Genomic DNA, 12642 nt, shown 5'->3' with positions numbered 1-12642 from the left:
TTGCAGTATCAGTCTAATATGAGTGCGAAATTTGGGAATTTATTAGGTGAATAAAGTGGATGACAAATCACATGTTCTTGTGTTCTACATTTGTGTTCATATAAAACACATTTTTGATTCAGTGTAGCCAAAATTATCAACCACCATAGAAAAGATTTTTTAAATAGAAGGGAATTAACATTCAAACAAAAAGAGAAGAAGACCATCAACAAATATTGACAAGGAAAAGCAAGCTTAAATAAATACCAAAATCAAGGGAAATCATGAATTAAAAATGAAACAAAAAAAACAAATAGCGAATACTTACAAAATCAATGAGTATTTGCCAAACACCAAACCAGATTAGAGCACAAATAGCTGACAAACAGGGCACATTTCCAAACAAACTCACTCTAGATCTGTGCAACACAGAACCTCAGCAATGCACAAATCCCCACTGACCTGATTCAGCTCCCACACATTCAAGCAGAAAGAGAAACCAGTAGAAAACCCATTTGTCTTTATCTACGTTGTGATATAAATTCAGTGGGAAAACAGCGGAGGACTTGAATGTGAACGTCACATTTGAAAGTACATTTGCTGCTTAATAATAATTTACCAAGACTGACAAGATCTCAGAAAACAACTTTGGGAACCAAGCTACAGCATAATAACATCTTTATAATGCAATTTATGGGAATTAGTTCTGCCACAAAATGAGACACTACTGAGTTCTATCAATTTAATTTTCAATTGTCCTGAAGAAATACTTCAGGGACTTTTTACTACTATGAAACATTCCATCATAAAGAGGAGGTTGCAAGCAAGAGAGAGTGAGTGTGAGTGTGTGTACAGGTGCTTCTCAATAAATTAGAATATCATAGTCTTCCCCATGATTGTGTCTCCTACTGAACCAGACTGAGAGACACTTCAAAGGCTCAGGAAACCTCAGCAGGTGATTTGAGTTAATGAGCTGATTAGAGTGAGACACTGTGAGGCTACAATATTGAACTCCTTCACAATATTCAAATCTTCAGAGCTGTAAGCCATAACCATCTAAATGTTATGAATCTATAAAATGTGAGAGTTTCACTTTTTGAATGGAATTACTGAAATAAATGAAGTTTGCCATGATATTCTAAATTTAGTGAGACGCACCTGTATTTAGAGGAGTTAAAGCAAACACACGCATGGTGTTGCATAATCTCTACATGTCAAGTGAGGCTGAATTAGGTCATTTTCTAATCTCCCTGCACGTTGAGTCTGTACTCAATCAGAGTAAAGTTCAGGATTTTGGCGGCAAGTTCAGGAATGACAAACTCCCTGATCTTATAGTAGCCCATGTGCTCGTACAGCTTCTGAGCATCTGTCTGCACTACAGAGGTGTACAGGACGACAGCAGCGTAACCCCTGTCACGAGTGAAATCGGCCACTGTCTGGCTCAGGGCCTTTCCGAGGCCCGTCCCGCGGTGACTGCGGCGTACCGACAGGCGTTTCAACTCCAAACACTCGGGCAAATTCTCAGAGGGCAGACAGGCCACCGTGCCGACCACCCGTCCGTCGCTCTCAGCCACCCAAAAACAAGAGTTCTTCTGCTCCAGGTAGGTTTCTGTGATGTAGTTGAGGTCCTTCTTGAGGCTGGTATCAATATAGCTGTTGAACATGTAGGAGACTAACTGCCGGGCCCCAGCCAGGAGCAGGGTAACAGCTAGAATTGGAAGTAGGATTGACTTGGAGCTGGCCAGGAGGGCGCAGAACACACACATGAACACCATCTGGGTCGGCGGCTGCTTCAGGAGATGCATGAAGGACGAGGGGATGTGCTCGCTCATACCTAGTGTAAAGACTTCCTTCACTGCTTCGGCGTCATCGTCTCGATATTTCCGGATCTGAATATCAGCCATGATGCAGTGATGCAGTAATGCAGTGATGCCTCTCAGTACAACAAGAAGGGAAACTGTGAGAAATAGGAAGCTTGTTAATGTTTCTGCTTCTGTTTTCTGTCGCTAATGTAAATGATTATTAACGTGCACATCCTGAAAACATTGTTGCCATAATTGTGTAAATGTGGAACAATATTAAGCTGAGAAATTACAGCAGTTCCCACGTTAGTTCTTAGCTTGGTAAACAAAAAGCAAGTTCTACTCATTGTTTTTAGATTAGTAATTTGATTTATAAAACACATCTAGGCCCTACATTGTACTACCAAAGGTAACGCTCCACACTCACGAAGCTCGTGTTTTTTTAGCCCTTAGCGGTCCGTCTCGCTCGTCACTCTGCTAGGTTTAACGGGAACGACCCTGAACGCTCCGTGATCGACAACAGCTAACTTTATGACTCAAAGCTCTGTCGGTTAAATGTCTTAGAATCGGACAGTTAAACACCGCCATTGATATCACAGACGTTACTTTGGACAGCAGCCGTTAGCATTAATAAGCTTCCCTCAATAAAAGCCTAACTACTTCGCACAGTTTGATTAAAGCGCATATTTCTATGTTAATAACGGTTTAGTATAGTTGTTGACCCATAACTCAAGTAAAATGTGACAGATCTTACCTCCTTCTGTCCTGATTTCAGGCTAGGCAATCAGCTTTCTGTCTGAAAGGTTACAGCCTGAGGCGTCCGTCAACATACATCTTGAGGTGTCCGACCTGCTGCCTGATTGTTTCTTTTTTTGTTTTTTTTTAATTAATTAAGGAAACTAACAAAAACAGAAGGAGACCATCAAGACGAATTGGAAGAATGCGTAACTAAACATCAAGGGAAAAGAAAAAGCATACGTAAAAACAAAACAAAATAAAATAAAATAAAAACAAGAAAGAGAGAGCCCCACCACAGAAGGTGTATTTACAAATAAAAACTTTAAATCTCAGATAAGTTACAAATATTAACTTTTTTTTTTGCAAATCACCAAACCAGATTCTAGCACAAATTGCTGACATCAGTCTGGAGCACATATCTTAACAAACTCACTCAACCCCCAAGAAGGTCGTTGAGTGTGTGAACCCAAAGTTCTCTCAGGATCTTGGCCGCCATTCTGCCACACCAGGGCTCGTGTTGTTCATCTTTTGTGCTTTATTATTGTATTTCTTTCCCACCTGTGGTTCCTATTGCCCACTTGGCTGTTCAAATCTCTCTTTTGGAGCACCAAAGGTCACATTTAATGGTGGGGGTGTGTGGGGTGGAGTGTTAAGGGTGAGACAAGTTTAGGGGGGGAAAGAGTTGTTCTGAAAAGAGGACCTGAGCTGTCAACAGATCACCTGACCTCCTCACCTGATGAAGACTGGATCATCTGATGAAGGGCCAAAAGCTGTCACATGGTCTGTCATGAGGGTCGGCTGGGAATGTCTTGCAGATAACCTTGCAGGTGTCCTCCAGACCTCCAATCACCCCCACCTCCACCTCTCACAACAACCCACCCACCCACCCCAACCCCTCCTCCGGGGAACTTGCTATACTGTGTTTTGGTCTGCTTGAACTGATGTATAGTACAGCTGTTGAACTCCGAGCCTGGGGAGGAACCTTCCCTTAGAATTGTTATTTTATTACACATGCTTGATTTTTCGAGTGTTTACTTTTGAAAGTAAAACTGGAACAATAAGGTGACATGAAAATTACATTTACAGGCATTTTACAAATTACTACTCTGTATAACAAGTTGATCAAAAACACCAGGCGAAAGTGCTTCAAGTTAATTTACAAATGTAAAAGCAAAGACGTTTGTAGTCAAAGACAATAAAATTTAGAGAAAACTGGATAAATTTAAAATAGATCTGCAGGTTACACAAACAAAAAGGGCACGTTAAGAACATAAGTACATCATTTTAAATGTAAATATAAATTTAGTTCACAACTATTGTCTTGTTTCCGGAACTCTTTGGTCTTTGTGGTGCCCTTTGTTGGATTGTACAATTCATACCGTCACTGTCACTCCTTTGACAGAAACAGTCAACGTACAATAAATAATTCCTAAGAGAAATGTATTTACAAAAAACACATGTTAGAAACATTTTAACAAAATCTGTTGTGAGTGTAGTTGATTTATGTTCGGTTTTGGCCTTTAGGACTTCAACAGTGACATCGGACCTGCCGGTTTCATGACGTCAACAACTGATGCCACAACAGCCAAGACAAATACCTGTTAATAATCTACACTGCAGCATTAATGAGCCAAAATAAACGTAAAGGCATTTAACAATATATGGAAACTGAAAAATAATTTATTGCACCCTTAATACAGATTTTGCTAGATAATCTGCACAACAAATGATTGTAAAGATTTTCCCTTTGTTGACGTAAACTTTCCACTACACTGATAGTCAAAAGGTATAAAACAACAATTTCTCTTGAAAGATTTGGTTTTGTTGGAAGAAAGGTTCAGTTTACATTCACTTTCCTGCTCAGCTCATCTGAGCTGTGAGCAGAAATGGAAGCAGCTTGTGACTATTGTCTGTTTTTCCCAGTCTTCTTGGCTCTAGCCCAGGTTGATATTCCCGGCAAAGAGGGTGATCAGCAGTATGATAGTAAATCCAGTGAGCAGTCCGGCATTCTGGATCAGGAAGAAGACGATCTTGGTGGAAGTTCGGCGTTGTTGCCTTGCTATTTTGTCCATCTCTGGAAACTGAAATGAAAAACAATCAGATATCAATCGATGTCACAACCTTTCACAGCAAACACACTGATCTCATTGTTTTCGTCAAATTCAGAGGAAGTGAAAATGTACCAGTGGTAAGTACTGCATGAATGGGTTTGTTCTACTGTTCCCTTGAGGTGAAATAAACCTGACTCACCATGTCTGCTAGTGCAATATAGAGGAACATGCCACCGGCCACAGCAAAGATGACGTTTGGGGCAAAGCTGCTGCCGAGCAGGATGCCGAAGATGAGGCCAAAGTAACACGACACTGCAGACATCAGGTTGAAGAAGATGGCTTGTGGTACAGTCATACCAGCATTCAGCAGGATCACAAAGTCACCTGGAGAAGGCGAAGGTGAAAGGTGAAGATGAAAACAAGGTCATGTCATAAGAAAGACAACCAGTTTGTTTGTGTTGCACTTGTCCTCTTTGGATTTAAAATATGATGGCTGACTGAATAATTCCGAGCCCAGTAGAGAAATATCTCCTTTTGAATCGCTCCAGTTCAGATTTCAGCATCAACACCTTCCTATTGAACACACCACTGCCAAAGATGCAGGAGGAATTTAACTTAAAATGTCAAGGTGGTCAGTGTAATTGCATGATATCGAGTGTGATGTTGATAGACATGATGCTGGTGTCGTGACTATTAAGAGTCTTTGTCCAGCTTACATCATTTGCTGTTAGTCCAAAGCCATGTGTTATGGTAATCCTAGGGCCTAGGCAATCATGATATCAAATGATGCTTCTTACCAGTAGAGGTCAGTAAGTGAGTTGAGCTGCCATACTTAAACTACTGATTTATTTGCTGCTGCTAATCTCTCACCCAGCTCGTGTGGGAACTCCTCGCATACGATGGCAGTGGACGTGCTGAACCCGGCCAGTACGGACACTGTAAATGAGGCGCCGATAGCCAGGCCATCGATGAAGTTGTGCACGGCGTCGCTCAAAGTGATCATCCACGCCACTGTCTTGATGCTGCTGATGTGACGTCCACGCAGCCAATGGCACATCATCCCAGAGTCCCCGCCGTCCTGTGAGAGTGAGCCAGTAGTAGTTAGAGTCGTATTAAAGGGATTATGCAAACAATGGCAAACAGTATATGGAGTCAGTCATCTGTTAAGATATTGTACTTCGTTTTTCGTCTTAACTATGAACTTCAAACCACAAACCGTGTCCCAGTTAAGAAAGTGTAACAGATACAGAATAATGAGGCTCAGGAAATGTGTTTCTCCTAAATGGACGTGCAGCATTTGAAGCAGGACTCTTCAGTTACGATTATAATGGCACGGGTGTTCTTAATACAAAACCTGAGACGGGGCAGACCTAAACAGAGCTTTGGGGTCTTGGTTGGAAATACTCTGCCGTGACAAAATGCCCCATTTATCAGCCAAACAAGGACTCTTTGTCCTCAAAGCCGTACAATTCCAGCATTGACCAGAGGGGGAAGAATCTGTGGCCTCGGTGTCTTTCCTCGAGCCCAATGTGACAACCAGCACGTCTGTTTGTTTAGTGTTTTGATCCCTCCAAGCCAGAATGTGACTGTTAAAGATTAACAGTAACAAGCCTAATTAGGGCAAAGCCAGACTATTAGATGAATACAAAAATATCTAAGCTTGTTTAATCTGAGAGTTACGTCAACATGTACTCGTATGACACAGGCACAAATGCAGTTATCAATAGGTGATTGAAAGCTTGCCAAGAATGTGAGATTGTGCAACATGTAGGACAGCAAAACTGTATCATGAACCCAATTACTCACTCACTCGTGGCTGATTAGATTTCAACAGCAGTCACTGTTTCTACCGGCCTATCTGGAGACACTGATCATAAAGACAGTGAGTACACAGGGACGTTCTTTATATCAGGAGCTATAGGAGCTGAAGTCTGTACATTATCCCGGTGGCGTTGTACTGTACATCCCATATAGGTGACTTAAGGGTAGAACAAGGCCAGGGCTACAAATTTCATGTAATTCGAGGCACTTAAGTTATCAACATGAGACTTCTGTTGATAACAGATTCCTGCTTCACAATTTCTGCTCATTTCTGGAGGTAGACTCCACTCTGTCGCCGAAACTCCTATAGCTTTATCCTTTGTTTCTCCAAGCTCTCTGAACAGCCATTTTGGGAAAAGTGGAAGACTTTATGTAACTGGAAAGGTGGCATTAGAAGCCTGATGCTAGATGATGAGGATTACCAAAGAAACGGTGTTAATTCGTTGAAAAATGAATCAAATCAAATATGACAAGTACTGTTTGCTTTACTCGCTATATTCAACTGTTTCATGGGAGGAGAGTGTCCTGACCCATACCTGAGGCTCCTCTATGTGCGGAGGCCCTGCAGCCGGGTTGTTCATGTCTGCAGCGATGGTGTTGATGCCGGTCGAAATCATGGAGTTCTTCTGCACCGCTTCGCCGTTCTGCAGGGCGTTTTCTTGCGGCTGCTCTGCGGGAGCGAAGTGACTGTGTCCGTGCTACAGAGGAAGGGGAGACAGACAGACAGAGGAATCAAACGAGCGGAAGATCAGCAGACTACAAGAAGTCTGATGGCTGATGGATGGAGGGAAAATATACTCAAATCAACAAGGTTCCAATTTGTTATTTTTATTTAAATTTGTATTCAGGGTCTTAAAAGTTTCTTTAAATCAGTAATACGTGCTAACGGAATTGAATGTTGATTGTATTGAAATTAATGTTGATTTTTGATCATTAAGGCAAATTCTTTTATTTCATAAACTTCTCCAAAATAATATCCTCTAAAGGTATTGATATTATTATTGTTGATATTTTTATTGTTGATATCGTTTACAATACCTGTTTGATATAGCAATGGATTAAATCATGAGCAGCTACTTTGATTGAAGTGCCATTACAGTAATCAGTGATCAGGAGCCGAATTAGCCAATAAATCAGGGCTGTTCACGGGCAGTTATATAATAATAAAGTGACTGATGATGCATTACCCTGACATAAATAAATGAATTAGTACCTTATGAACTCATTAACTGCACTGTTATCTCACCTCGTGATCCATCCGCAGCAAGATCCTCAGAATCTTCTCCGTGAAGAAAAGGAGATAAAAACCGCCAAATATTCCAACTGCATTGTGCACGTAGTTATCCACTTTGGGATCGAAACCCAAAGCCTGTGGAATCATGCAAAAACAAAAAATCTCTATATGAAACCTGATCCAAATCTCAGTTTCGTGGAGGCTCGTAAAACGTCTACAACATATTGTAAATGAATTTTGTGACCTTCATACCCGTTCCCCCCCCCATCTCTTACGAACCTCTGGTATGAGCTGAAGCACAGCGTTGGTGAAGAGCGTCCCGATGGCCAGACCGATGAAGTAGGTCAGGACTTTGGGGAAATATGGCTTTTTGGTGAATGGGATCAACAGGAGACCGAGCAGAGATGACAAGTTTATCACAGTGACTGCCAGGAACCCGTATCCCCACACTGTCGAGGAAGAAACGATGGACAGTTACGACACCATTATCATTCAGTAGTTGACGCTACAATCCTATTACCTAAGTTCTGACCTTACAGTTTACTCTTACTCTGGGTTTGATGACATCATTAGGCTACATCCTTACTGCTGTGGTGATTCTGCACATTGTTTCAGGAGGTCAAATGGGAAGTCAGCCCTTTTTCCAACACCGCTCAACACAACAACTCAACACACTTCCTTAATTTTGACAATGTGTGTCTTGTGAAATCAACTAACTCACTGCTGTTTGATGGAAACATATTTTCCATAATTTGAGCAGTCGGGTATTCAAAGGAACTTCAAGATGGGACAGATGTTGTTCACCAGAGTATTTCTGATGACTTTTTACTGTATATTTTGATACATCAGTCAAGACAGAGTAACCAAACAGATGTATTATCTCAACAAAAGATGCAGCACTATTTATTTTTAAAAGAGGAGTTCAGTTCCGTGAGGCCAGTGGAGGAACCAGCATGCATGAGGCACAACAAGTCTGTGCAAATTAAACAGTGCTGAGGAGGATCATCACCTCAGTGGGTTGATCTGGGACATTTCGGTGCGTTTGGATGTTGCACAGCAGATGTTTGCTGGAGGAAGATCAGCTGACAGACAAAGGAACACTTTACTACTTCATGCTTTATTTTGTCTTTGTTTAAGCCCTAGAACACTGCTCGCTATTTTTATACTCTACACACTATACAACACATGCATTAAATCCCTTGAATGCTGCTTGCCTGCCTGCCTGCCAACTGCTTCATTCTATCAAAGTTACAAAGGTACAATTGCTAGTTGACATTGCTGAACATTGGTCCTTTCTCTTGCACCATGTATCACCTCACATTTACAGGTAAACTTTGAATGTTCTACATCTTATCAAGGGAAATCCAAAAACCAACAATTAACTCATTCAAGGCCCCGACCTCACAAACAGCCCGATTCGCTTTGGTCTAGAGAAGTAGCTATGATGGCTGATGCAAAGAAGTTGCAAAAATTCTATCAAATGAAGGTTGCACTCAAGGTTGATTCTCTGCTTTTCTTTTGGTGGTCAGATGGCAACATCACTCAACGGCTGTAGACCACAAATAAAGCTTCTCCACTGAAGTGATTAGGATTGGGAACAACTTCTATGTTGATCTGCTAAAATCTGTAGACACAGAAAGTGAGGCCACTGCACTTAACTGAAAGCAGTTTGTGCAGCTGGAGGTTTCAATATGACTAAGTGGATCAGCAACAAGCAAACTAACGGTTTTCTATTCTAGAAATTGAAAGAGCAAAGGAAGTGAAGAATCTTGACCTGGACATAGGAGACTTGCCTGTTGAAAGAGCCCTGTGCATCAATGGTGTGGACAAAACATTCATGTACATCAAGAAACAAACATGCACAAGGCCAGGAATTCTGTCCATGGTCGGTTCTGTGTATGACCTACTTAGATTTCTCACACCTCAGCAAAACACATCCTGCAGAAATTGTACAAACTTAATCTTGGATTGGATGGGGTCGCGTTTTGCAGTTCTGTCAATCTTAAGAAATAAGAATGTGAACAAGAACAGTTCTATACTCAAGTTGGATCCAGTTCTTGAGCATGATATTTTAAGAGTCAGGAGGCATTTGAGGGAAATGAGGATGCATGAGGACCAAAAACATCCTGACAAATGACCACCATGTCACCAAACTCCAAAGTATTGGATTCCATGTGCAAACTCTTTGGCAAGGAAGGTGATCCATGAGTGTGTTACTTGCAAAAGGCTGAAGATGGCTGACAAGCCAAGTGACAACAAGCCAAGTGACAACATCGCCCATCAACAAGATATGCCCGCAGCTCAAGCAGACTTCATTACAGTAGTAACCATAGCCTGCTGTCTGCAGGTGCTATAAGGAACCAGTTATGTAGGAGCCATATCTCAGTTTATGGAAGCCGGGAGCTGAAGTTTATTGAACTGATTATGCTGCATCAATTGTGATTGTGTTATTAATCTTTGGATATTGGCTACCCATTTAGTTAATCATCATTTCAGTATAGAAACCATTTTTGGGGTTGTGACTTTTATCTTGTTTGCTTGCATGCTTTCCTGTATCCACCAATCAAATGCTTCATTCTACCAAACCCAAAAACGTACAAACACGGGTTGATACTTTTGAACATTGGACCTTTCACTGTGGCTTTAACTTCAAGAGACGCGTGTCCAGTGAGGACATCTAGCAGTGACTGTTTGAAGTTGAAAATTGCCGAAGTCACTACAACCTGATACTTGTTGATTAGCAACCTTGGAATTGTAAACATTGGAAGCAACACAGTTTTTTGACAAAAGGAGATTGGACTTTGTATATTTATGTTCTTGAATGATACATTTAAAGAAAGTTGTTCCGCTCTTGTCATGTGTGTGTGACAAATGCTGTTTGCCAGGTGAGGTGCCACCACACCCTGTCTAATACGCTAATGTGTTTCTGTGAGTGGGGATGAAAGCTTTGCCGAAGCCAATTCAGACCAACAGACCCCTTGAACTGTGAAATATTTGCATTGCAGGGGTCTCGACAAATAAAGTGGGAGACATGTAACATTAGGATGAAGCAACTCACCAGAGTAGTCAACATGCACAGAGGTGGGGGCGGTGTAGGGGCAGGAGGGCAGCAGCACCTGGGTCAACACAGCAGGGCAGATCTTCCCCAGATGTTCCACAGTCAGCTGACTGACATTACTGAGCCCATAGTGGGACAAGATCTGACCCACTGAGGGACACTGAAGGGCAGAGAGAAGTCCATACATATGAAAGCTTTTGTTATGAGTGAAGACATTCATCAGAATATAAAGGTACTGTGTAAAGTGGCTGATCATGCAATAATTGTTTAGTTCTGAAATTGGCATAGTCATGAAGCTTGTATAAATGGATGTACATAGGGACGCCACATGTCAAGATTAAGTTGATTCAATCTGTTCCAGGCATGCTTGTTGTATACATTTGTTGTATTGTGCATTACTTCCAATATCTAATATGCTTATATGTGGTGTGAATGTTTCTCCTGCTTTTTGTGTTTTAATGCTTGGTTGCATTGTGTGTAGTTTTGTTGTTGTGTATAGTGAATTTTGTTATATTGTTATATTATGAGTTCACATGTAGGAAACAAATGAATGTAAGTAAGATAATGAGATTCATTCAATCAGTATCAATATTGTAATCAATATTGAATGCATTTATTACTACATAATGTGTGAACAAATGATACAGTCCATCATAAAATAAAGTTTGTTTTTCTTATCTACGGCTAACATAACTATACTGTTTCCCACTCACCTCTTGCGTTTCCAGTGGGTTTTCCTCCGTTATTGAATGAGATCTCCTGGCTGAGATTAACAGCAGCAAATTCTCCAAATGCTCCGTTGAAATGGACGAGTTTTCACCATAAAAATGTAAAATATTCTCAAGAAAGGCACTTTCATCCAGACCTATACTTTGCGACTGTGCAATAACAAACAACGCACATGCGGTCAAACATCTCAAATAACACATCGCTGCCATGATGGAAAAATAAGTGCTTGTTTTGAGCGTTATTTTCTAATAAATCTGTTCCTTCTGCTCTTATAACAGCATTCAACTCAAAGATCCCTGGAGTTTTTCACCACACAGTCCAGATCCATGGCAGACGCGGTGCAGGACTCGTGGTTTCCCCTGTGGTTTGCGCTTTATATGCAGCCTGGGAGAGGTCTCTTACGGGCGCAGCGCTCCTGTGATGTGCCCTCAATAATCTATCAGGACTATCTGAGGCGGATCAGGTTCAAAGATCAGTCTGGATCCGCTCACAAACGCCGGACGTTGTAAAAATGTAAAATGGAGGTGACCGACCGCATGCAGCCTCAGTCTGTTTCAATGCTTTCTTTTGTGACTTTCTCACTTGGTATGCAACGTGCTCTCACAAACACACGCACACGCGCGCGGACATAACGTGTGTTTCGCGCGTGTGTGGGAGCTGTATTGAATAGTGAAGCGGTCATGACGTGTCATTGAGTGTAATATTAACGTTGCTTGTTCGCGCGTTCATTAATGAAACAGCTGGACGGAGTTTTAAAAAAATTCCAAAACACTTAAGCACGCGCGTCGTCTTTGTGTTTTTGTCGCCCCCTACTGGCAGGCAATGGTGTATAAATTTAATAATGGTGTATAATCTCCACTGTACTGCGACTGTTGCACGGCAATTTCCTTCGGGATAATTAAGTTTTATCTTTTTTTATCTTATCTTATCTCATCATAAGTGATCATTTCCACCCGTCTCCGGAAACAATGGATGGAAACAGCCATGCAATAGCGGCACTTAACACTTCTTAACTATTGCCCCTTTACTTACCGAAGAACTGCTTTAGTTTTACTTGAGTACAAACGTTAAGTCAGGGCTTTAACTTGTAACAAAGTATTTTTTCCACAGAGGTTTTGATACCTTTAAACTAAGCACCCCTGTGTGATCTACTTCAATTCATAAACAACCATGCACTAAATACAAACTTTGTTAATCTTATAATACATTTTAAACTTCATAAAGATATGG

The 12642-nt window shown here is 41.3% G+C and overlaps 3 protein-coding genes and 1 long non-coding RNA gene across 4 annotated transcripts in view; 2 read left to right on the top strand and 2 right to left on the bottom strand.

Moving 5' to 3' along the window:
• The window catches only part of pacc1 (proton activated chloride channel 1), a 183485-nt gene that overhangs the window by 91471 nt on the left and 79372 nt on the right, over positions 1-12642 (top strand). The gene's annotated exons all lie outside the window — the stretch shown is intronic.
• nat8 (N-acetyltransferase 8) lies at positions 47-2624 on the bottom strand. The gene is made up of 2 exons (XM_076146714.1): positions 2536-2624; positions 47-1936 (listed from the first exon to the last, which is right to left on the bottom strand). Exon 2 carries the CDS (start codon positions 1881-1883, stop codon positions 1221-1223), a length of 663 nt encoding a protein of 220 aa, XP_076002829.1. The 5' UTR covers positions 1884-1936; positions 2536-2624; the 3' UTR covers positions 47-1220.
• Positions 3934-11694, bottom strand: slc39a8 (solute carrier family 39 member 8). The gene is made up of 8 exons (XM_076146748.1): positions 11397-11694; positions 10684-10843; positions 7905-8074; positions 7638-7760; positions 6928-7089; positions 5441-5648; positions 4770-4954; positions 3934-4600 (listed from the first exon to the last, which is right to left on the bottom strand). Exons 1-8 carry the CDS (start codon positions 11619-11621, stop codon positions 4454-4456), a joined length of 1380 nt encoding a protein of 459 aa, XP_076002863.1. The 5' UTR covers positions 11622-11694; the 3' UTR covers positions 3934-4453.
• On the top strand, positions 10824-12335 carry LOC142995621 (uncharacterized). The gene is made up of 2 exons (XR_012961535.1): positions 10824-10915; positions 11691-12335. It is a non-coding gene; the product is annotated as an uncharacterized LOC142995621 (long non-coding RNA).

Source organism: Genypterus blacodes, unplaced genomic scaffold, assembly GCF_046128005.1.
Source record: "Genypterus blacodes isolate CSIRO-AG114 ecotype Tasmania unplaced genomic scaffold, CSIRO-AGI_Gbla_v1 ptg000033l_1, whole genome shotgun sequence".
In the NCBI taxonomy this organism is placed as follows: domain Eukaryota; kingdom Metazoa; phylum Chordata; class Actinopteri; order Ophidiiformes; family Ophidiidae; genus Genypterus; species Genypterus blacodes.
The sequence above is the reverse complement of the archived record's forward strand: the minus strand, read 5'-3'. Positions and strand labels throughout refer to the sequence as shown.